General features: G+C 39.0%; 1 protein-coding gene across 3 annotated transcripts in view; it reads right to left on the bottom strand.

The window, feature by feature from the left end:
- L3mbtl4 (L3MBTL histone methyl-lysine binding protein 4) overlaps positions 1 to 23,629 on the bottom strand; it is a 472,751-nt gene that overhangs the window by 253,546 nt on the left and 195,576 nt on the right. For 2 of the 3 annotated variants that reach the window (XM_031368651.1, XM_031368653.1), the window contains 2 exons: positions 20,928 to 21,013; positions 18,391 to 18,501 (listed from right to left, as the gene is read on the bottom strand). In XM_031368651.1, coding sequence (XP_031224511.1) covers positions 18,391 to 18,501; positions 20,928 to 21,013 — 197 coding nt within the window. The remainder of the gene's footprint in view (positions 1 to 18,390; positions 18,502 to 20,927; positions 21,014 to 23,629) is intronic. The other variant, XM_031368654.1, reaches the window with a different exon arrangement.

The raw sequence follows: 23,629 nt of genomic DNA, 5'->3' as shown, positions 1-23,629 counted from the left end.
AATAAACAAAACAATCTTAAGCACACAAATGAGTGGTAGTTGTAGCCTGGAATATTTGTTCTCAGACTATACCACAAAGCCACACTGACAAAACTGTATGTCACCTGTGTGGAAACAGACACACAGTACAATTGAAAATAAATCATAGAAAATAAGTATTCTGGCTATCACTGCCTATTTTTTCTTCTCCTTCTCCTCCTCTCTCTCCCTCCCTCCTTTCCTTCCTTCCTTCCTTCCTTCCTTCCTTCCTTCCTTCCTTCCTCTTCCTCCTCCTCCTCCTCCTCCTTCTCCTTTTCTCCTTCTCCTTCTCCTCCTCCTCCTCCTCCTCCTCCTCCTCCTTCTTCTTCTTCTTCTTCTTCTTCTTCTTCTTCTTCTTCTTCTTCTTCTTCTTCTTCTTCTTCTTCTTCTTCTTCTTCTTCCCAAGGTATCAAAAATATATTTTGGAGAACACAACCCTTTCCAGAAATGGTTGACAGGAAAATTGGATACCCACATACGGAAGAATAAAAGTAGATTTTTATCTCTCATCTAGTGCAAAATCAAATCAAATGACCCCCAAACCTTAATATAAGACCTGAAATCCAAATTGTTATAGGAAAGCATGAGGGAAAAAAAAAACACTTCAAAATACAGGCATATACAAAGACTGTTTGAAAAGAAATCCAATGGGTCAGGAAATAATTGCAGGAATGGACAAAATGGGATTGTAGGAAATTGAAGTTTACAGGGAGCAAAGAATACAGTAAGTGGAATGGAAAGAGACCACACAGAATGAGACCAAATCGCTGTCACCTATAAATGTCATAGGATATTAGTATCTAAAACTCAAAAATACCTAAAAATTAAACCTAAAAAGCACAAATCATCCCATCAGTAAGCAAGCAAAGGATTTGAGGGAATGGTTCTCAAAAAAAGAAACACTTTCAGCCAATAAATATGGGGAGAATGTTAGTGGTCCTTAAATCATTATGGATACACAAATCAAAACTACAGTTAGATCCAGTCTTACCCCAGCTGGGATGGGTATCATCAAGAAAACAACAAAAGCCTGCCTGGGAGGGTGTGTGTGGTTGCCTGCCTGGGAGGGCGTGTGGGAAAGGACCCTTACATGCTGCTGATGGGAATGTAAACTTGTACAGTAACTATGGAAATCAGTGTCAGTTTTCCTCATAAATCTAAAATTAAGATCACCATATGATCCAACTATAGCACTTCTGAGTATATACCCGAAGGAATCTAAGTTGGCATATCAAAATGCTTATTGCAGCATTATTTATAAAAAAAAACAAAAACAAGATATGGAACCTCTCTAGTTGCCTTATGTGTGGGATGTATGCATGTGTGTATTTGTGCAAGTATATACACATAGATTGTGAAAATAGAAAAACAATTATGTCATGGGAAAAAGATGTCTAGAGAGAAGAGAGAACAAGAGAGAACATGAGTATATAAGACAGTACATCCCGCATTCTTGCCTATATGTTGATCTGTGTGGTAGTACATTTGACTACATATTTTATATTTTAAATATATGTATATATATGTCACAATATGTAATAATAAGCATGTAACTTTATATTCCAACTAAAAATTAATAAAAATAATACTGGCTACTCTTGAATTGGCACTAGAGACCTAAAAGTATTTGACTAATAATGACAGAACATGTCCTCCTTCCACTTGCTTGAGTAATGGTGCCAAAAAATAAGAGTGGAGATATAAAGCAATTTGGCCACCTTGGGCAGGCACTTGGATAGGCAATTTCCCCTAGCCTTCTTGTCCTCCATTAAGTCTCTCCAGTCTTCACCCGAGTCTTGCAGCAGCCTGCTTGGAGGCCTTCCTCTCATTCCAACTACATTCACTGGAGACTATACCTGTTGGCGCAGAGAGAAAGATCCCCTCTCCCTTTATCCCTATATCTCCAAACTTATCCTATGAATTTCTGCAGCCCACATGCGAGAGTTCCTCCGCCTGCCACACCTCAATGTGCTAGAGAACCCACCTCATGTTAAAAGTCCAGTCCTTCGTTTCTTTCCTACAGCTCCCCTCAGCCTTTCCTTCTATCACATCTCTATTCCTGATGTGAAGCACTGCCCTGCAGAAGCACTCTGAACCAAGGAACCCACACCCAACACACTTGGCCAGGATCCAGAGAGAGCAACAGTGACCTAAGTACAGACACCCATCCAAAATATTCCAGGTCATATAACAACATCAAGAAATACCTCAAACATCATAATTCCAGATGCTAACACTCCAGCATAAAAACACAAACATGACCAGTCCAGATAATATGCCTGTCTTAGTCAGGGTTTATATTCCTGCACAAAACATCATGACCAAGAAGCAAGTTGGGGAAGAAAGGGTTTATTCAGCTTACACTTCCACATTGCTGTTCATCACCAATGGAAGTCAGGACTGGAACTCACACAGGGCAGGAACTTGGAGGCAGGAGCTGATCCAGAGGCCATGGAAGGGTACTGCTTACTGGATTGCTTCTCCTGGCTTGTTCAGCTTGCTTTCTTGTAGAACCCAGACTACCAGCCCAGGAGTGACACCACCCACAATGGACCCTCCCACCCTTGATCACTAATTGAAAGAAATGCCTTACAGATGAATCTCATGGAGGCATTTCCTCAAGAGAGGTTCCTTTCTCTGTGATAACTCTAGCCTGTGTTAGGTTGACACAAATCTAGCCAGTACAGTACCTCCACCAGGATCCACTAATCCTACTACAGCAGCACCTGAAAATGTCAAAATAACTGAATCACAAGAAAACTTCTTTAAAGGTTTTAAAGGTCCTTAAAGAAGATATAAATAAATCCCTCAGTGAATTCTGCAAAAACACAAAGAGACAGTTTAATGAAAATGGTTCAAGACATGAATGTAGAAATACTCTCTCTCTGTCTCTCTGTCTCTCTGTCTCTCTCTCTCTCACACACACACACACACACACACACACACACACACACACACACACACCCTGAAATAAAACAGAAACTGAAAATTTAGGGTGTCATCCCGAAACCTCACAAAGAGAGAATTTCAGATGTTGAAGACAAGATAAAAGAAATTGATACCTCAAAGAAACTGTTGTTTTAAAATCCATGCCCAAAACACTGAAGCATCCAGAAACTCTGAGACACTATGAAAATAAAAAGCAACGAATAATAGGGATATAGAAAGGAGACAAAACATAGATTAGTGGCACAGAAAATATCTTAACAAAATCATAGAAGAAAATTTTCCAAACTGAAGAAGTTGCCTCTCAAGGAAAAAGAATTCAGAACACCAGTCAGTACCAGAAAGGAAATTCTCCATGGTGAGTGATAATCAAAGCACTAAATGTACAGAACCAACGAAGAAACAAGCAACAATCAAAAACAAATACACAAACAATAATAAAAATCAAAGAAAAACAAACAAAAAAGCAGAGGTTATTGAAAACTGCAAGGGATGAAAACAAAGCGATGAATAAAGATATAAAGGCAGACTAGTTAGAAAAACAACAGACTTCTCAATGGGAAGCCTAAAAAGGAGTCTGAATGCATGGTCTGCGATATCACAGACACCAGCCCAGCCTGGACTACTATAGGGTGCCAAATTATGAATTAAAACCAACAGAGAAAACTATTTTACAAAACAAATTTTAAGCAGTATCTGTCTACCAAAAGAGTTCAACAGGACGAACTAGAGGGAAAACATTAGTCTGAAGAGGTTAGCCACACCCAGAAAGATACAAAGAATTAAACAATCCCTTAACAGTAAACCAACAGGTAGAAAAGGAAAATCCACATCAAACAAAGTAACAGAAATCAATTAAGTACTTCTCGTTGACAATTCTCAATATTAATGGTCTTAATTCCAAAATTAAAAACAACAATACAACAAAACAAAACCTTGATACTAACAGATTGGATTAGAAGACAGGATCTATCTTTCTTCTGAAACAAATACACCTTAAAATCAGGGTAGACATCATTTCAAGGTGAAGGGATTAAAAAAAAATATCCCAAGCAAATGGACTCATGAAGCAAACTCACATAGCTATTTTAATATTTGAACAACAACAAAAACAACAAAGACTTCAAACCAAACTAATCAGAAGAGATAGGGAAGGAAAACTCTCATCAAAGGAAAAAATCCACCAAGAAGACACTGCAACTCTAAACATAAATGCAACAAATACAAGAGCAGCCAAGTTCATAACAGAAATGCTACAGCTAAATTCACAGATTGACCCTCACACAGTGATTGTGGGAAACTTCAGTACCCTACTCTCATCAATAGAGACAGGTCCTCCAGACAAAATCTAAACGCAGAAATGCTCGAGCTTACTGACATCATAAACCAAAAGTACCTGACTTACGGTTTTCATGGCTGTGAAGAGACACCATGACCAAGTCAACTCTTATAAAGGACAACATGTGGTTGAGACCGGCTTACAGGTTCTAAGGTTCTGTCCATTATCATCATGGCAGGAAGTTTGACAGTAAGTATCCAGGCAGGCATAGTCCTGGAGATGCTGAGAGTTCTAAATCATGTCCTGAAGGCAAACAGGAGAAGACTGAGTCATGAGCTGTTAGGAGGAGGGTTTCAAAGTCCATTCCCATAGTGACATACTTCCTTTAACAAGGCCACACCTACTCCAACAAGGCCACTCCTCCTAATAGTGCCACTCCTTGGACCAAGAATATTCAAACCACCACAGTGCCTAACAGATATTTACAGAATATTTCACCAAGCACAGTATATTTACATATATACTGTATATATGTATATGTATATGTATATATATATATGTATATATATATATATTCTCAGAACCTCTTAGTACTTTCTCCAATATGACTGTATAATCTGGGACAAAGGAGATCTCAACAGATATGACAAAACTGAAATAACACTCTCCATTCTATATCATAACCACAGATTAAAATTTGGTACCATCAACAACAAAATACTATAGGTATTCATGGAAACTGGACAACTCACTATGGAATAAAAATGGGTCAAGACAAAAATCAAGAAGGAAATTAAAACCATGTTAGAACTGGATGAAAATGAAAGTAAAATACAACAAACTCAAACCTATGTGATACAAAGAAATAGTTCAAGTAGTGTCAAGAACAAACATGAAAAAAATTAGAGAAATTTCATACTAGTAACTTAATAGTATACCTGGAAACTCTAGAACAAAAAGGAAAAATAATGACCCCAAAGAGTATACAGCAAGGAATAATCAAACTCAGGATTCAAATCAAAAAACCAGAAATAAGCAATATAATACAAAGATCCAATGAAAGGAAAGGTTGAATATTTAAGAAAATAAGTTACATTGTAAAACCCTAGTCAATTTATCAAAAAGACAAAGAGAGTAGATTCAAATTCATAAAATTAAAGATGAAAATGGGACATTACAGCAGACACTGAAAAAATTCAGAGAATCATAAGGACTTTGAAAATCTGTATGCCAGGAGCCTCCTGGGCCCGGGGCAGGATAGCCATGGAGTAGGACCATGAGATGGCTTAAAAGTCTGAGGGTTTAGAGCTTTCTAGCTCTCTAACCGTATTGAAATGATGCTGCTGATAACTTCTAAAATGTCCTAAAAACTTTCTTGTTCTTTCTGAGGGTAAAAGACTGCTGGCTTAGGTGATTAACACCTGTAGCCTAACAACCAAGGATTAAGCAATGCAGCCTTTGCTCTATCTCTGCAGGAACTGCTGGGCTCTAACTTTCGGCCTGCTAGTGGAAAGTCCCAGGAAGAGAAGACACTTAGAGAAGTGATTATAGAATTTATTTTTGTTTATTCATATTTTTTCTTTTATCAGATATTTTCTTTATTTACATGTCATATTTCCCAGTTTCCCCTCCAAACAAAAGACAAAAACAACAACAAGAACAAACCCCTGTTCCCTCCCCCCTCCCGCTGCTCACCACCCCGCCCTCTCCCACTTACTGGCCCTGGCATTCCCCTACACTGGGGCATAGAACCTTCACAGGGCCAAGGGCCTCTCCTCCCACTGATGACCAACTTGGCCATCCTCTACTATACACATGCTGCTGGAGCAATCAGTCTCACCATGTGTACTCCTTGGTTGGTGGTTTAGTCCCTGGAAACAACACCCTTCACAATAGTTACAAATAATATAAAATACTTGGTGTAACTCTAACTAAACAAGTAAAAGATCTGTTTGACAAGAACTTCAAGTCTCTGAAGAAGGAAACTGAAGAAGATCTCAGAAGATGGAAAGATCTCCCATGCTCGTGGATTGGCAGGATAAATATAGTAAAAATGGCCATCTTGCCAAAGGCAAGCTACAGACTCAATGCAATCCCCATCAAAATTCCAACTCAACTCTTCTCAGACTTAGAAAGAGCAATTTTCAAATTCATCTGGCATAACAAAAAAACCTAGGATAGGGAAAACCATTCTCAACAATAAAGGAACCTCTGGTGGAATCACCATCCCGGACCTTAAGCTGTACTACAGAGCAATAGTGATAAAAACTGCATGATATTGGTACAGTGACAGGCAGGTAGATCAATGGAACAGAATTGAAGACCCAGAAATGAACCCACACACCTATGCTCACTTGATCTTTGACAAAGGGGCTAAAACCATCCAGTGGAAAAAAGACAGCATTTTCAACAAATGGTGCTGGCTCAACTGGCAGTTAGCATGCAGAAGAATGCAAATCAATCCATTCCTATCTCCTTGTACAAAGCTCAAGTCCAAGTGGATCAAGGACCTCCACATCAAACCAGATACACTGAAACTAATAGAAAAGAAAGTGGGGAAGAGCCTCGAGCACATAGGCACAGGGGAAAATTTCCTGAACAGAACACAAATACCTTATGCTCTAAGATCAAGAATTGACAAATGGGAGCTCATAAAGATTGTAGAATTTATTACTAAGTTATAAAAAGTTTTCTATGAAAGCTATCTAAGGGGAAAATCGAAAAGATCCTATGTGGGGAAAGGGAAAATTTCTCTAAGTGGGAAAAGGGAAAAGATTCTACTCTATCTAGCTCTTCTCTATCTAGCTCATCTCTATCTAGCTCATCCTTCATCTCTTTTGTCCCCAGTACTTATACATCTTTCAGAATACATGATCACATGTTACAAAGTACATCACAAGTTCACATCAAAAATCAAATCCTAAATTGAAATAGAAGTTTACAACAGCGAATGTTTACATATTCATTAGGAGTAATTATGTAGCTAAACATCCACCACCTGTCTCAGCCTCACAGGTTCACTGAAGGTTAAGATAATACCTAAGTATAAATAAAGTGAGGTTTAGTATAGATAATCCCAGTCAATAGTTTATCTTCTGTCCTAGCACCTACAATAAATCATTACTCCCCTTTTTTATGACCGTTGGTTAATTTTTTTTACAACCTCTTGGAATGTGCTCTGAGTAGGAGGAAGTCTGGTTACCATCTAAGAGCAATTAACTGCTGACACTTGGGAGACTGGCAGAGTTCTCATTGCAGCTTTGACTATCTGAAAAGGACCTAACACCAGTCCCATTATAAAAGAGCTTAATAATCACAGATATAATTTTAGGAATTCTTATAGGATCATCATTAAGACTTAAGTCATCTATTTGTCTATACAGCAACACTACAAGACAGTACATCTTCTTGGATCTGCAGAGCTCTGTTTCAAAGGGGTGTGCTACTGCTTAGCGATTGTTATATATGTTTAATAATAACAGGAAAAGCATATTAATAGCAGACATCTTTCCTAAAATTAGTCCCTTACAGCCTTGCTTAATAAGGGCTCAATTGTCACAGATTATATAATAATCTAAAGCAAGCATTTCAGGATGATCACCTGCTAGTTATTAGCTTGTCCTATTATGGCTCCTGACATCTGTACTCCACAAAACTATAAATCCTAAAATGCATGGATGAATTTCACACAATATATGACCTTCCAAAGTTAAAACAATATCAAATAAGCACTGTAAAGAAATTTATAACCTCTAGTGAAGCATTAGCTAAAAGTCTCTCCAACTGAAAAAGGCCCAGGGACAGGTGGACTCAATACAGAATTCTACCAGATTTTCAAAAATTGGTGCCAATGCTTATCGAATTATTGTGCAAAGAGAGAACTAAAGAAATGTTTCATAATTATTTTTACAAGGCAACTATTACCCTGATACCTAAGTCATGCAAAGACCCAACAAAAAATAAAATTATAGAACAATATCCCATCTGAATGAAGCAAAAATTCTCAATAAAATGCTGGCAAACTAAATCCAGGAACACATCAAAAAGATTGTCCAGCATAATAAAGTTGGCTTCACCCCAGAGATGAATCTGTAAAAGCAACCATATAAACAGACTGAAACATAAAATCACAAGGTTAACTCATTCGAAACAACAGACCTTTGACAAAATCCAACATCCTTTCATGGCAGAAATCCTGTAGGAATATACCGCAACAAAATAAATATGATTTACAGCAAGCCAGCATCAACAAAATAAATGGAGAGAAACAAAGCATTTCCCAAAAAATCAGGAAGAAAACAAGGATGTCCACTCTCTCCATTACTATTCAATATAGTATTTGAAGTCATACCTGGAGCAATATCGCAACTGAAAGGATGCAAACAGGAAAAATAGAATGTTCGACATCCTTTGCCATCAATGAAATACAAGTCAAAAACATGTTCAGATTTCATCTTACACAAGTCGGAAGGGCTGAGAATAATAAAAACAATGACAATACATGCTGACAAGAATATGGGGGAAGGGGAAAACTTATTCGTTGTTGGGGGGAGTGCACACTTGTACAGCCATTATAGAAATCCCTATCATGGTTCATCAGGAAGTTGGGACTAGATCTACCTCAAGATCCAGCCCTGTCACTCTTAAGCAAATACAAAAAGTTGTCTACATTCTATTATAGAGACACTTGCTCATTCGTGTTCATGCTGTTAATTCCTAATTAATAACAGCCAGGAATTGGAAATATTCTATGTGTTCATTAACTAATTAATAGATAATGAAAATAAGGTACATTTACACAGTAGAATATTATTCAGCTCTTATGAAACATAGAATTATGAAATTTGCAGGTAAATAGATAGAGCACTAAGAAAAATAAATCATACCCAGCGAGGTAATTCAAACCACCAAAAGTCTAGTATATATTTTATCTTTTAAGTGGATGCTAGCTTTTAAGCCTTGGATACATATGCTACAATTTAGATACCCACAGAGGTTAGGTAGAAGAAAGGTATTGGGAGAAGGGTATGATTTTAGCACTCAGCTCAGGGATCTACAAAGAAGAGGAGGTAGAAAGATTGTAAGAGGCAGCAGTTATGGATAAGTCCAAGAAAACTGTCTCCCAAGCACAACAGGACTGATGCACATAATAACACACAGAGACTGTGGCAGCAGGCACATGATCTGCATGGGTTCAAGTCAGGCAAGGTGCCAGCTCTAAGAGGGAGAAAGAGACACAGGCTCTCACTCCTTACCAAGAAGCTATCAGTGATAGATACCTGCTGGCAAAGGAAAAATTAATTTCCTCCAGTAGTGTCTCTCTGGGTATATTAACCACACACTGATGGGTAGGCCTCATGCCCAGGAGTGGTTGGCCAACACAGCAAGAACTCAGAACTATTTTTATAGACGTTTTGTCTCATTTTGCTTTGCTTGGGCACTGTTTTTGTCTCTAGCTTGTATATTTATTTTCCATTTCTATAGACTTTTTAATGTATTATGTATCTTTTTTATGTTAATATTTTGTTTTTTGTTTTTTTGAAGGAATGAGAAATAAAGCTTAGAATTGGGTGTGTGGGAAGACAGGAAGGATCTGGGAAGAGCAAAGTAAGATAAAAATGTGTTACATAAAAACACTTCAATAGGCCAGGCGGTGGTGGCACATGCCTTTAATCCCAGCACTTGGGAGGCAGAGGCAGGTGGATTTCTGAGTTCAAGACCAGCCTGGTCTACAGGGTGAGTTCCAGGACAGCCAGGGCTATACAGAGAAACCCTGTCTCAAAAACAAACAAACAAACAAAAACAAAAAACAACAACAAAAAAAACAAAAAAAACCCCACATTTTAATAAAAAAGATAATAAAAATATTAAAATAATTTAAAAAGAAATAAAGCAAATGTAGAACATACTGTCAGATGACCTCAATAATGGAAATTGAATTCATGTAAGGAGAGAGTGAAATTCTTTAAGAAGGCTCAGGAAAAATTTACAGCAGCTAATAGCAACATAGGCTGGAGTAGAAAGGTGAGCATGGACAAAGAAATATCAGCAATTTTGCTGACTTTCTTCTTTCCCCAGAAAATGGGAAACAAGACCATATGAAAAGAAAGGCTGAAAAAAGATGACAGGAGATTTGTTCCTTGGTTTGATTTGGGAAGTGGGGTGCAATGATGAGCTGAGGTTCCTTGGACTTTAGTGACATGAAACGTAAGACCTCTCTGAATGATCTTCGACCTTTCTCTCATCCATTCAAGGTGTTGAACTTGTGCTTAGAGGGAGAATGTCAAATAGACAGCTACCTAATCACCATGGTAAAAATTATCATCCCCATGAAGTGAGGACTCTGAAAAGACTCTCAAAGAGAAGATAGGTGGCAATTGTCTTGGACGAACTAAAAACGATGAGTCTGTACTTGTTTTTGTTTTTCATCCCTTTGTTCAATACAAGGTTTAATCCTGTAACCCAAACTGAACTTGAACCTGTGGTCCCTCTGTGTGAGGCTACAGACAGATGTTTGTACCATCATGCTTGGCTAAATCACGTTGCATAGATTCCTTATGCAACAACACAGAACTCAGCCTCCGAATGTACTGATTTTGAATGGCTTTAAAATTATGTATTTATAGCTTGCTTATACAATGGTTCATGCATCTATTTAGATTTCAAGGTTCATTTAAATGCTATGTTCATATAAAACTGAGCCCCACCTCTATGTATTAGTGAAAGCCCATCTGCTGCCCTTGCAAAGCTGGCCTCTGCTCTGGAACAGAAAGGCTATTTCCCTTGTCTTGCTACCGGTTGAAAGATTCTGAAATTAGGATGTACCTGACAGTCAATGTTCTAACAAACAAACAATGACAGTAACAGAAGTCAGCTATCAAATCGTTGTCATTTCTCAGAAGGCTCCTGCCTGCATCAGTTCTTCAAGAATAAATATCGACAATTTCAAGATCAAACATGAGCATAGTTGTGAGTGGATTGTCACTATCAACCTGAATAGGAAATTATTAAAAACAAGTAAAGAGTCAATGGTCAATGCTCATATTCTTTTTTTGCCTCCAAATGTTATAGCCATATTTATTATTTATTTTTGTGCTTATTTATGGCTAAGAATTCTGTTTTATTCTTCTTTGTCACTTAGTATTTAGTATTTGGGTGAAGATAATGAACTAATTTTCTAGATAGAAGAAAGATGTATGAGCAAGTGTAAGTTTCAGACAAGGCAATGCACTGAAATAACAGAAAAGGTGCCTTGAAGGCTAGACCCCATCATGAAAGGCACCCAAACTTGTAAACACGCAGCTGTCTGAACTGCGTCTGAACTGTCTGAACTGTCTGAACTACTAATAAAGCTGAGAGTGTTGCTCCTGAAAAGCAACTGCCTAGGTGAGAATGTCAAAGGGTTAGGAGGTAGAGCTGATACAGCTATGGTCTAGATGGGTGGGGCTCCATCCCAAGCTCGCAGCATCCCAAGTTCATCAGCATTATCTACTACTACTTTGAAGACATGAAAAAACCAAGATGCTACCATGCCTACAATGATGACACAAGTAGCCATCTTATGATGTAGTGAAGATGGAGACCAAGTTGCAATGTGCTGCTTATGCCCTGAAAGGCCAGTTGCCCAGCCCTACTTGCCCTTGGGGGTTGGAGATGAGGTGGCATAGAATCAACGGCACAGAGTCTGGAAACAGGTGAGAATGCAGCAGCAAGCTCTTATGAACATTGCTGTAATCTCCTTTAATTCCCTCTATCCTTGTCCCATTGGTCCTAAGCAAGCATCTCTTCTAAACAACTGTCTCTGATTGGCTGACATTGTCTATGTCAGCCATCCTTGCTCTCTCAGGCAATCTTCAGTTAGGTCTGCCTGCAGGAGTTGCCTTTGTGGCTGCACAGTCCCTGGAAGCAATGAAGACCACAACATAATGGAGATGGCTCAGACTATAGGACATCTAATGAAGGTAGATAAAGGCATGGGGCTATCCCGAGAAAGAATTTGTGTATACTGAGGGGACCAGAGCTGGACCATTGGGCCTCACTATGCAAGTCTTTTGGAATTCAATCAATTTAATCATGAGCCCCAGATATTAGACCTGGAGTGGAAGATTTTGGTGTTTATGTTGGATTCCTTCCCCGGTCATTCCTTATTATTCTTGGAAACTTCTTTTTATTCTAAGAACTTTTATTCTATGCCATTTGTTATAGGTTGAACATATATAGCTTGGTTTTGACAGTATAGGAAGTCACAGTTAGAGACTTTGTTTCCTTTTAAGATGAAATCTCACTAGGCAGCCATGGCTGGCCAAAAATTTTCTTTGTTGATCAGACCAGTCTATAACTCACAGAAATACTCACATCTGTTTACCAAAAGCAGGGATTAAAATCATGTGCTTACATGCCCAGCCTAAGAATCTGGACTTTTCAAATATTAGAAATATTACTGACAATAGGAATTATGATATTGGACCAAATAGATTTTGTATTACTGCAAGATGATTATAAGCCTATGGGAACAAAGCATAGAAGGTAATGGCTTAAAAGTGATACATTTGGGTGTGAGAATGACAAGAATAGAGCTATAGTGGCTAAGAGCTGACTACCAACTTGATAGACTTTAGAATCACACAGGAGATGGGTCTTGGGGTGGTTTTGTTCATTTATTTATTTTTGAGAGAATGGTCCTCCAGTAAGAATAGAGTGCTCTAGGACAGGATTTAAGAAGAGACAGTGTTCAGTATGAGTTAAGCATCAGTATTAGTAAGAGCATGGGAAATGTTAGAAGTGCAGGTGGATGGAAATCACACGTCTAGAAGCCTAGCAGGAGGATGGGGAATGGAAGTCTCCTCTACAGTTAAGTTCAGAAAACCTTCTATGTGCTCTGAAGGAGTGCAGCCATCCTACAGTAGACTTTGTGGGTAAGGAATGAAAAGCTTTGCTGCCAGCAGGTCCAGGGTCTTACTTTTTGGGTAAACATACAATTTTAAATGAAAACTCAATATGGAGTATAGACAGCCTGACTTATCAGTTTAGGCATAGTTAGAATAAAATGAAGTCCTTATTCAAGCAACCACTGGCCCCAAACACAAACAGCATCCAGCATTTCTGTGCAGGTGCGTGCCCACTCTGCAGGTACATCATCTGCTGCAATCCTGAGATGCTCTGGGAACCACATAAGCCTAGGAGAAGAGCTGCAACACCATCGTTTTACTTAAGACGTTTCTGCACAGAAAGCTGTGAACTGTTCTATTTCTAGTCTAGCTAGCCTTATGACTCAGACGAAGCCTCCAGCCAAACAGTCATGCCAGACACTTCCTTGGTCTCCCAGGATAGCTGGTAACACGGGGCGAGCTGGATGCATGAGAGAGCTCCTGGGGAGGCTTGACAGATCCTCTCCACTGCAGTCATGCATTTGGCTGTCTGGTCTTTGTTTCTGTTCTAAGTAGAATAACTTTAATAAAAGTAACTCTCTCCCTACATTTGTAGAGGAGAATACAGTTCTGGTTGATAGGTGAGCCCACAGTGTGAACAACTGCTCATCATTTTGGGAGCCGGGTTGTATCTACACTGAAAATCCAATTATGTATAAGAACAGTTTTGTATCAGGAAAACACATTTCTTTTTACAACTGTGTTATTAATGACATAGCAGACACCATGGTATCTCACAACTCGTTTTTACTGAAAAACTTTTAAAACTATATTGAAAGCAAAATATAGGTGTGATTTGGTTCAGTAATCAAACAAAAAAAAATGTGATGTAGGGATGTGAAGCTACCAGCACTGCAGATGACAATCCTTTCATCTTATCTTCTCATCAACATGATCGTCTATCGAGACAGGAGCTGGTGGATTATAACCTATGGGCCAAACAGGGAGCTGCTGCCATCTGTTCTTGCTCATGCTACAAGCTAAAAGTAGCTCAAGCAAAAAGTGTAAGAATAGGTTATTACACGGGAGTATTTTGTGGAGCCCAGTTGGAGGATCATCCATCCCTTTGGATATTGTCTATGAACACTGGACACATGGTTTACCCCACAATGAAGAAATAGCTGCTCTCTGGCGCTTCACAGCAAAGACGTTGCCCCTAGGTTAGAAGCCAGGGCTACACAACCAGGGCACCAGCATCCTGCACCACACGTAGTTGTTATTTGAACTCTCTACACCTGCTCCTCAGCGTCATGCACACTGCAGGTGACTGCAGGGGCTGTACATGATGTGAAGGGCAGCCCTGGACTCCGGCAGAGGTCAGCATGAGTGTTCTAACAACTGCTGTTTATGGTGACTGCAGTTCCACTAGTGTGTGTCTGTCTTCTCCAGGTGTGACACTCTACCTACTTCAACTTTTCTGGACATTAAGGCTGATGGTAATTTATAGTTTCACCAGCTTTAAAATGATCTTCTCATTAATTGGTCAGAATACATTTTAAAAGTGTCCCAGCCTTCTTTCCAAATGAAGACAGTCATCAATTACTGCCCATTAATGACTCAAAGAGTAGTCATTTTTTTTTAAAAAAAAAAATCAATATCGTCTTCTATCCTCATGTCTCGAAACCATGTCCAGAAATGTATCCCAGAAAGAAACTTTGGCAAGTGGGATGATCTAGTCTAGATCTGGATCCCTCCTTGAAAATTAAACCAGGACTCCAGAGGCCACATACAAGGCAACTGTCAATCAAGTGCACGCTTGCTCACTTATCTTTGGACCTCTTTATGCTAGTTTACCTAAAGATTCATGGAAGTAGAAGATTTTCAACTTATTAGTGTAATCTAAGTTCGAAAATAATTTCTAGACATGAAAGTGGACAGCTTACCATAAGTTTCCTTGATCAGAGTGTCTTTATTTCACTTAGAAAGACCACAAATACATCCAGTTAATGTATTAAATATGAAAAGGCTTGCCGAGGAGACTCAATTTATTAATGATTCAGGAGAACTTCCTAAAACATCTATTTGGAATTCATTTATAATTTATTTCACAGCTTAGCTTCAGTTCCCACAGGGCAAATATTTGTCAAATATTACTCTGTTTTAAATCCCCCCTTTGTATTTTTTCATAGATAAATATCCTTTGCCCCTGAATATACTCTAAACTTCCTTAAAGTACCCATCCATCTACTGTAGTTTAATGTGCATTTCCTGATAAGATGACAGTAATGGGTTTTCGGATATAGCAGAGTGCAGTGTGCAGCCAAACAAAAGAATAATTACTAAACATAATGGCTGGTTCTAAATTGAACAAGAAGTAGCGAGTCTATCATAAATATTTATTAGAGAGTAACCATGGTAATTAATAAGTCCAGACATCAACATAAGGGGAATAAAATGTCACCTTAACATCTAGTCATGGAAAGTAAAACCTCACCACTGACCTCCTGGAGAGACACAGTTGGCCAAACAGAGAGCTTTAGAAGGAAACCAGCCAGCCAGCCTAAGAGTAGAGTGAACTGAAAGAATGTGACCTTGAATCTGGCTGCAGACCCTGAATCCCTGAAGCACTGACGGGGTCCCAACAGCTAATCCCTGCTCCCAGCTAAAGTCAAAGTATATATAAATAAAACTTGGCTCTGAGTTTAACTCTCCAAAACTATATTGATGTTCCTTAAGGCCTCCTCATCAACGATAGAGCAGACATGAAACTTCTTTAAAGAGTTGTTGTGAAGCTGTGGTCATACACTGGATAATATGCTGACCTAGAGTCCAGAAGGATGTGCTCACTTCCCAGCGAGTGGTTTGCTCTGTCTGGCATTGCAATGTCTATAACTCTTGGATCCTTTGTCGGTGAGTGCACTATGGTCCCTTCATTCACTACTGTAATAGCTACATACCAGAGGCATGGCATCAGCAAACTAACTACAAAGCTAAGAAGGTCAGAACAAGGGGTCAAACCCAGGTCAGGCTGTGGCACTTCCTGACACTTCCTGCAGATTCAGATTTCCAACAGAGGATTGCTTAGGAAGGGGCAGAGAATGAGGAAAGAGTTCACACGTACTCAACTGATAACATTCAAAGTATGTTCAGACCTCCCTCTCTCCCACTCCTCTGTTCATGTGACTGGTGTCTATTATGGGCCAGCAGTTAGAAAATATTGGAAAGACACAGACTTTGCACAACAAATATCACAGACTGCTGAGATCAACATACCACTTGAGGAATGTAGGGATTGCCAAGAAAAGACATCAAAAAGCTTCAAATACTCTCTCACCAGCCAAAGACCTTCAGCCCTCATTTTAATGCCTATCCTTTGGAAGGACATTGAGAAGTGGATTTTGAGCTAATACTTTTGACTCCTATGTTTTGTTAAAAAATGGTCAGCTCACAGATCTACTCTATACCTCATAGTGCAAAACAAGTATTTATCCATCTGTGGGACTGGCTGAAGGAAGGCAGGGAGTAGAGAAAAGCTCTGCCAAAAATAGACAGCAAGAAATTTGGCCACGGTTATGTGCGAGTCCTCTAGACACCTAAATATATTCCAAAGCTGGTACCTTTTGATAGACTGCTACCTTATATAGTGGCTATATAAGGTAGCCACTTACATAAACACATATTAACTTAACTCTAAAATCCTAAAGGCCTCCTCTTATTTTAAAGTCCATAGAGATAAACAACCATGACTTTGATACTTTTACAAGTACTTCATATTTCTTTGCCTCCAATAAGGACAGTTTCCATGAAGTACAAAGAATAACAAGAAAAATGAAATATTGCTTTGAAGTTATCAGCTAAGTACTAAATGCTCAAAATATTTTAAAATCTCAATGCTGAGATGTAAAGGAGAAATATAATAAACTCACTCAAGGAGATAAAGTTTTTCAAATTATATTTTAAGACAATAAATAGGTTAATTCAAGACGTTCATATAATAAGCCAGCAACAAATAAGTGGAAGGCAGAATACATTCCTTAGGAATATCAATAAAATATTCCTTTAATAAAAATCTAGATCATTTTGTATGTTATTAAAACCAAAGTGCAATACATTTAAAATGAAGGCTAGTAACTAAACGTGACAGCTATAAATGTGAATCTATTGCAGAGCCAATGTGAGAAAGCAAGTGTTGCCACCCCCAAGTGCCAGGAAGTAACAATGAGCCAAAATAAGACCAAGACCACACTTAAAATAAAATTTAAGATACAACGTTGATAGTAAGGTATTATGGGAGACAACAGCTACTTGGTTGCCTGAACAGACTTGTTGTTTTATTTGTCAGGTGAACAAAGAACTCTGCCATGTGTGGGGCTCTCTGATACAACCTCACGCTTGCCTCTGAATTTCATCAAACCCATATACCTGCAACTGTATCAAATGAATTATTCAAATGAAAGATAAAAGAAATGAAATAAAGTTTCCTTTTAATTGTATCAAACTGATATCAAACAAATACATTTTTAATATAATGCCTATTTAAACCAGTTTACTTCACTGGTTTTATTACTATGAAAACAAACTGTGCTTGGATGGAAAAGTTGATTTTAACTGTTATTCCTTACAGAATATAATGAAGCCAAGCTGGCAAATGCTTTCTGCTCTCTGTGTGAAAAAGACCAAATGATTTTTATCTTAGAAAAAAATTTCATTTCAGAGATGTGTCTTCAACAAGGACAATACAGAAATCTGCTCATCAGCTCAAACTATTTGGCTACAGTAACCAAAATGATTTTTTTTAATATATTCAAAGAAGAAAACAAAGGCTCATAGAAATTATGACAATGATTTCAAGAAAAAAATGATAACAACAAAAGGGAGTCAAAATCTGTTTTTGAAGGAAGAACTTAGAAAATGTCCAAGTAGAAATGTCTTTTAAGTCTCTCTCAGTCATGGTCCTGTCCAACCCAAAGATTGCCTATTTCACATAAAAATACCCTAAGATATGCAAAGAGAGAAGAAAGCAGCGGGAGGTTTTAAAGCAGCACTCTGGGGCCATTCTGTGATCTACATGGCCTCCTGCCTCAAGGAAACTGTCCATCCTCTAAGTGCTGAAGGCAGTCATCAAGACTAGATCCATAATGGCTTTTCTCCACAGAAAAACTTTTCTCCAATGGAAAACTACTCTGCATTAGAACTGAAAGCTGAGGAAAATTAAGAAGATGAAAAGATGTGGGAGGTGCAAGAAATGTTGGGGAGCCGATATATTAAGTAAAGATGTACCTTTACTCTGTAGTCATCAACATCTGCAATGGTAGCAACACGAATTAACTGGGGGTTCCGTTTGTCCACAGCTTCTAACTTCATGTTTGGCAAAAAACCATGTGGAGCCCTCTGCAATATCACAGTGTAAGAGGTCAGTGAAGCCAGCAAGCCATGTGCCCACAACATCACAGCACAAGAAGTCAGTGAAGCCAGCAAGCCATGTGCCCACAACATCACAGTGTAAGAGGTCAGTGAAGCCAGCAAGCCATGTGCCCACAACATCACAGTGTAAGAAGTCAGTGAAGCCAGCAAGCCATGTGCCCACAACATCACAGTGTAAGAGGTCAGTGAAGCCAGTAAGCCATGTGCCCACAACATCACAGTGTAAGAGGTCAGTGAAGCCAGCAAGCCATGTACCCACAACATCACAGCACAAGAAGTCAGCGAAGCCGGCAAGCCATGTGCCCACAACATCACAGTGTAAGAGCTCAGTGAAGCTGTAAGCCAAGTGCCCACTGCACTTCCCAGCATCATGGTTGTGGTACAAATACACAGAGATCTTTAACAAAATTGGAATTTAATTTTAAGAGCACATAGGACTTTATGCACATTCCCAAATCACTGCTATGGAAATTTATTAGTAGAAAGAAAAAATTTGGACATTTTCAAGATAACTATATAACACAAAGATGGATTCAGTTAAGAATTTTATCAATGATTACATCAAGGTTTGAAACATTCTTAAGTACAGTTTCTCGATTAGTTTAGATTTTTTTCCTGAAATCACTATAAAATAAGATTGTTTACTCTTTTTGCTGCCCACTTAAACTGTGTGTCTTAAAAGGGAGTCCAATTATTTAGCAAATCACTCAGAAAAATAAGCATGGTATTTTCTAAATTTAAACTTTAAAATACTCTTAGAGAGAAGCTGCTTAAAAGTTCAGTTTAGGAACTTTCTTAAAATCTAACCATGATGTAATTTAAAGCCATAAGTTCTTCTCTCACCAACTCACCTATGACTTTAGGTTTCAGTTTTAAAATATTTGGGACCAAGAGTCCATAATGATAAGAATACAAGCAATAAAGGAAACAGGATGGAGAGCCCACCAGGTGCGGTGGGTGTCCTAAGAAATGTAGCTGTCAAAAGGGAGACTACTCCAGTGGTTTTTATAGGTTAGTCGAAGGCTTCCCATGAAAAGCCATTTCACATGAAAAGTATTCAGCTGACTTTATGGGGAAATGAAAGTAAACTGAATTCCTCAAGTCTAGTAGTGCCAACAGGAAAATAAAACTCTATTAATGAGTGAGTTATAAATAGTTAAGCCATTCTCCAGTATCTGGTAAACTTCAGCATAGCTTTTATGGAAGTATATTTTCTTTGAAACCATTACTATGCCTACTAAAATGGGCGGTGGCCATATAATTAGGTGTCTGAGAAGTTTCCCTTTCTCCCCTAGATTGGTATCCTCCACAAGGAATGTAATTGTCCCACACTGTGGATGCCAAATATGCATATTTGAGCTGAGTCCAAGAAAACCCATGACATAGCCTAGAAGGTTTTTAAGCTAAATATTTCTATCATCTTATTCATTCTCTAGGAAAACAAAATGAAGATGTGGAAAAAGGCAAGAGAGAAAGAGAAGCTAGCAGATATTTGCTAGTGAAGCCCTGATGTCTTGAAACCCCTAAAGCCTGGGACCTCCGACTTCATTCTTCTGGGTACCTACATCCAGCCATTAAACCCTCTCTTAGCAAAACAAAATGTTTTGTTTCAAATCTTGTCTAGTCACCAGAATGATTAAAGGTAAGTTTTTATTCCCAGCACTTGGGAGGCAGAGACAGATGGATCTCTGTGAATTTGAGGGCACCTTGGTCTACATAGAGACTTCCAGGACACTCAGAGCTACACAAAAGTACCCTCTCTCAGGGGTAAAAAGAGGTAAGTTGGGTCAGGAGAAGAAATTCAAAATTTAGAAAGAATTTTAAAAAAAAATCACTGATTTACAACACAAGTATTTCTAAATTGTATCCCTTCTGTATGTAAAATGTTTTACAAATTAATTTCTACCTAGTTAAACTCTAAATAGATATGTGTATCTGAATCATAAACATCAATATTCTCATAATGGCTAGCACAAACACTGCCCTCATATAGATAAATCTATGCTTACCAGACTCCATCCACTGTCTCACCTATCTGATTATGTTATCATTATCCAGACAGTCCCTGACAAAAGGGCACAGAAAGTCCAGAGTTCTCAACTCAGTGGGCCCAGAGAAAGGGGCTTCAAGTTCTCCACCTGCAGTGGCTGATGGGACACTTCAGGTTAGCACCTCTACATCCTTCTGTGTGTTTCCCAATAAGGAATTGTTCTCTACATGCAGGAATGTAGGAGCAACAGTCCGAAAGTACAACGTTGCACCATTAAGCAAAAGTAAAGCAAGTTGGTTATGAAATCATCACCTGGATTTAAGAACTAGAGACAGGCAGAGCAGCAGCAGCTGCTGGGCTCACCAGCTTCATGAAGGTGAGATTGGGCACCACAGGAACTCACCGTGTTAAAGGCCTTGGCAGGGACTGCCCTCCCTTGAGAAGCTTGAAGGTAGTCGGTCCAGGAAAACTTCTCTGGGTCAGGATAACCTGAGGAAACACACACACACACACACACACACACACACACACACACACACACACACACAGTCAGAGGATTCCTCACAGATCCCCATGTACTATAAACAACACTGTTGCCTGAAGATTCACTCTGTACCATGAGAAGTTTATGTTCTCTTGCTTTGGTCTTACGCTAATCTCTGAGAGGACCAAAGCCAATGTGTGGAAGCACTCACTGAATACTTGATGTGCTCACTCATCAAGGACAGGTGGTTTTGCCAGGACTTGGTAGACTGAAGTGGTATCCAGGACTCTGACTCACAAGAGTTAGGCTCCTTAGGACTTGGACAAAACCTAGAAACACCCATCTCACCTTGTGCCGGGAAGCTGGAGAAAGGTTCTAAGAATCTTTCCAATCTTTCCATTAAAGCTATGCCTAGCTGAGGTCTATTCTTGTTACTAAAGCTGTGTAGCTACAGCGTTGCAAAATAGCTATACTCAGCATTGCATTTTATTTTATTTGTTCTGGGTTTCTAAGACTGGCTCATATTACATAACCCTAGTGGTCACCTTGTCTCCACCTCCTGAGGGCAGGGATGACTGGAACAGGGCACATATGGGAAGCAGCCTGCCACTGATTTTAGAAGTATACGTAACAGATGTTTAAATACATATTACACATTTAAATGTACATGCTTGACACTTTGCAAGACAACAACCTAATTTCTTTTGGCTGAGTGTGTTGGTACTTTTGACGTAACTGTACTTTTTTAAATTAACTGCCCTTGTTAGTGATGTATTTGTGTTGTGTTATTTATTCTCTTCTCTCCTTCATTTGCAGTAGTAATTAATTACATTTATTTATCAGTGTTCTCTCTCCCCCTCTCTCATTTCACTAATCTTACTGCCATCCAATTAGTTTTATTTTAAAGTTGTTTTAATGGACAGAATTGCAAAATGTTTATTTTTATTTACTTAATGAATGAAAGTATTTCATATTATGAACCTATCATTGTTGCCCTTGAATACAGTATTAGAAAAATCTATACAGCTTTGTGAATGAGTGCTCTTTTATTTTAAAAGTTACAGCCATCTAAATCATTATCCAAATGTGTAAGAGGTATTTTGGGTGGTTAAGGGTTTTTGCTTAAATATTTAAAATACCAAGTGTGAAAAGAGAATAGGAAGGTAGAGTTGATAGGAGTGGGAAATGAGAAGCACTGGCAGGCTTTAATTGTGGATTGGGAGGAAGAATCATATAGAAAGAGAGAGAAAGGGATGAAAAATTCTTAAGAGTCCTAAGAAACACATAGGAAGTCATATTGTTGTATATTTATCTGAAATTACACACAAACACAATACACATAAACATGCTAAACATACATAAACACACAGGGGCACACACAAACACTATGGTTGATAATGCTTACCCCAAGAGCCACCAACAATCTAACGAAACTCTAATTCCATGTGTGAGAAATATCCTAAGGAGTCACTGGTCAGTGGAGTCTAAGAGACTCCCAAGACAGTGCGGGAGTCACTGGTCAGTGGAGTCTAAGAGACTCCCAAAGCAGTGCGGGAGTCGCTGGTCAATGGAGTCTAAGAGACTCCCCAGACAGTGCGGGAGTCACTGGTCAGTGGATTCTCAGAGACTCCCCAGACAGAGCGGGAGTCGCTGGTCAGTGGAGTCTCAGAGACTCCCCAGACAGTGCGGGAGTCGCTGGTCAGTGGAGTCTAAGAGACTCCCAAAGCAGTGCGGGAGTCGCTGGTCAATGGAGTCTAAGAGACTCCCCAGACAGTGCGGGAGTCGCTGGTCAGTGGAGTCTCAGAGACTCCCCAGACAGTGTGGGAGTCACTGGTCAGTGGAGTCTAAGAGACTCCCAAAGCAGTGCGGGAGTCGCTGGTCAATGGAGTCTAAGAGACTCCCAGACAGTGCGGGAGTCGCTGGTCAGTGGAGTATCAGAGACTCCCAAAGCAGTGCAGGCTCTTGCCTCTGTGCACGGTGGCCTCCCAGAGGGTAAAGGTAAGTCCCTGCAGCTGAAAACACAGAACTCAAAAATGAGATTTCTTTCTGATGTAATCAGAAACCAACAAAATCTCAACATGCATGGATTGAAACACTTACAATTAAGGTGCAGTAATACAATCTGGTTATGTTATTCAGAAGTCTCTTTTTTCCTAACCAAATATGTAGGATGATTTGGAAAAAAGTAAGAGAAGGGGGAAATGGTATAATTATATTTTAATCTTAAAAGGTAAAAGAATTTTTTAAAAGTCCTATGATAGTATACTAAAGTCTCTGTGAACTTCCCTGTAGTTTCCCAGCATTGCTGATTAAGAATGTTTCATTTTTAAACATTTTGCAGAAAGCATATTTAGAAGATGTAAGTCCACAGATGCCTGGACACTGTTTACAGCCTAGGTACAGCCAGATCTAGATCCAGACAAGACTCTCCTGGAACTTTTCTCCTCATAAGCGTTCCCCCATCACTTCCTTCAGCTCAGCACTCCACAGAAAGCCCATTCCACTCCAACCAAAGACTGTGTTCCACCATACATCAACACCCACCATACATCAACACCCACCATGCATCAACACCCACCATACATCAACACCCACCATACATCAACACCCACCATACATCA

The sequence above is a fragment of the Mastomys coucha genome, unplaced genomic scaffold (genome assembly GCF_008632895.1).
Source record: "Mastomys coucha isolate ucsf_1 unplaced genomic scaffold, UCSF_Mcou_1 pScaffold14, whole genome shotgun sequence".
NCBI lineage: Eukaryota > Metazoa > Chordata > Mammalia > Rodentia > Muridae > Mastomys > Mastomys coucha.
Note: the sequence above shows the minus strand (reverse complement) of the source record. Positions and strands in the feature narration are given on the sequence as shown.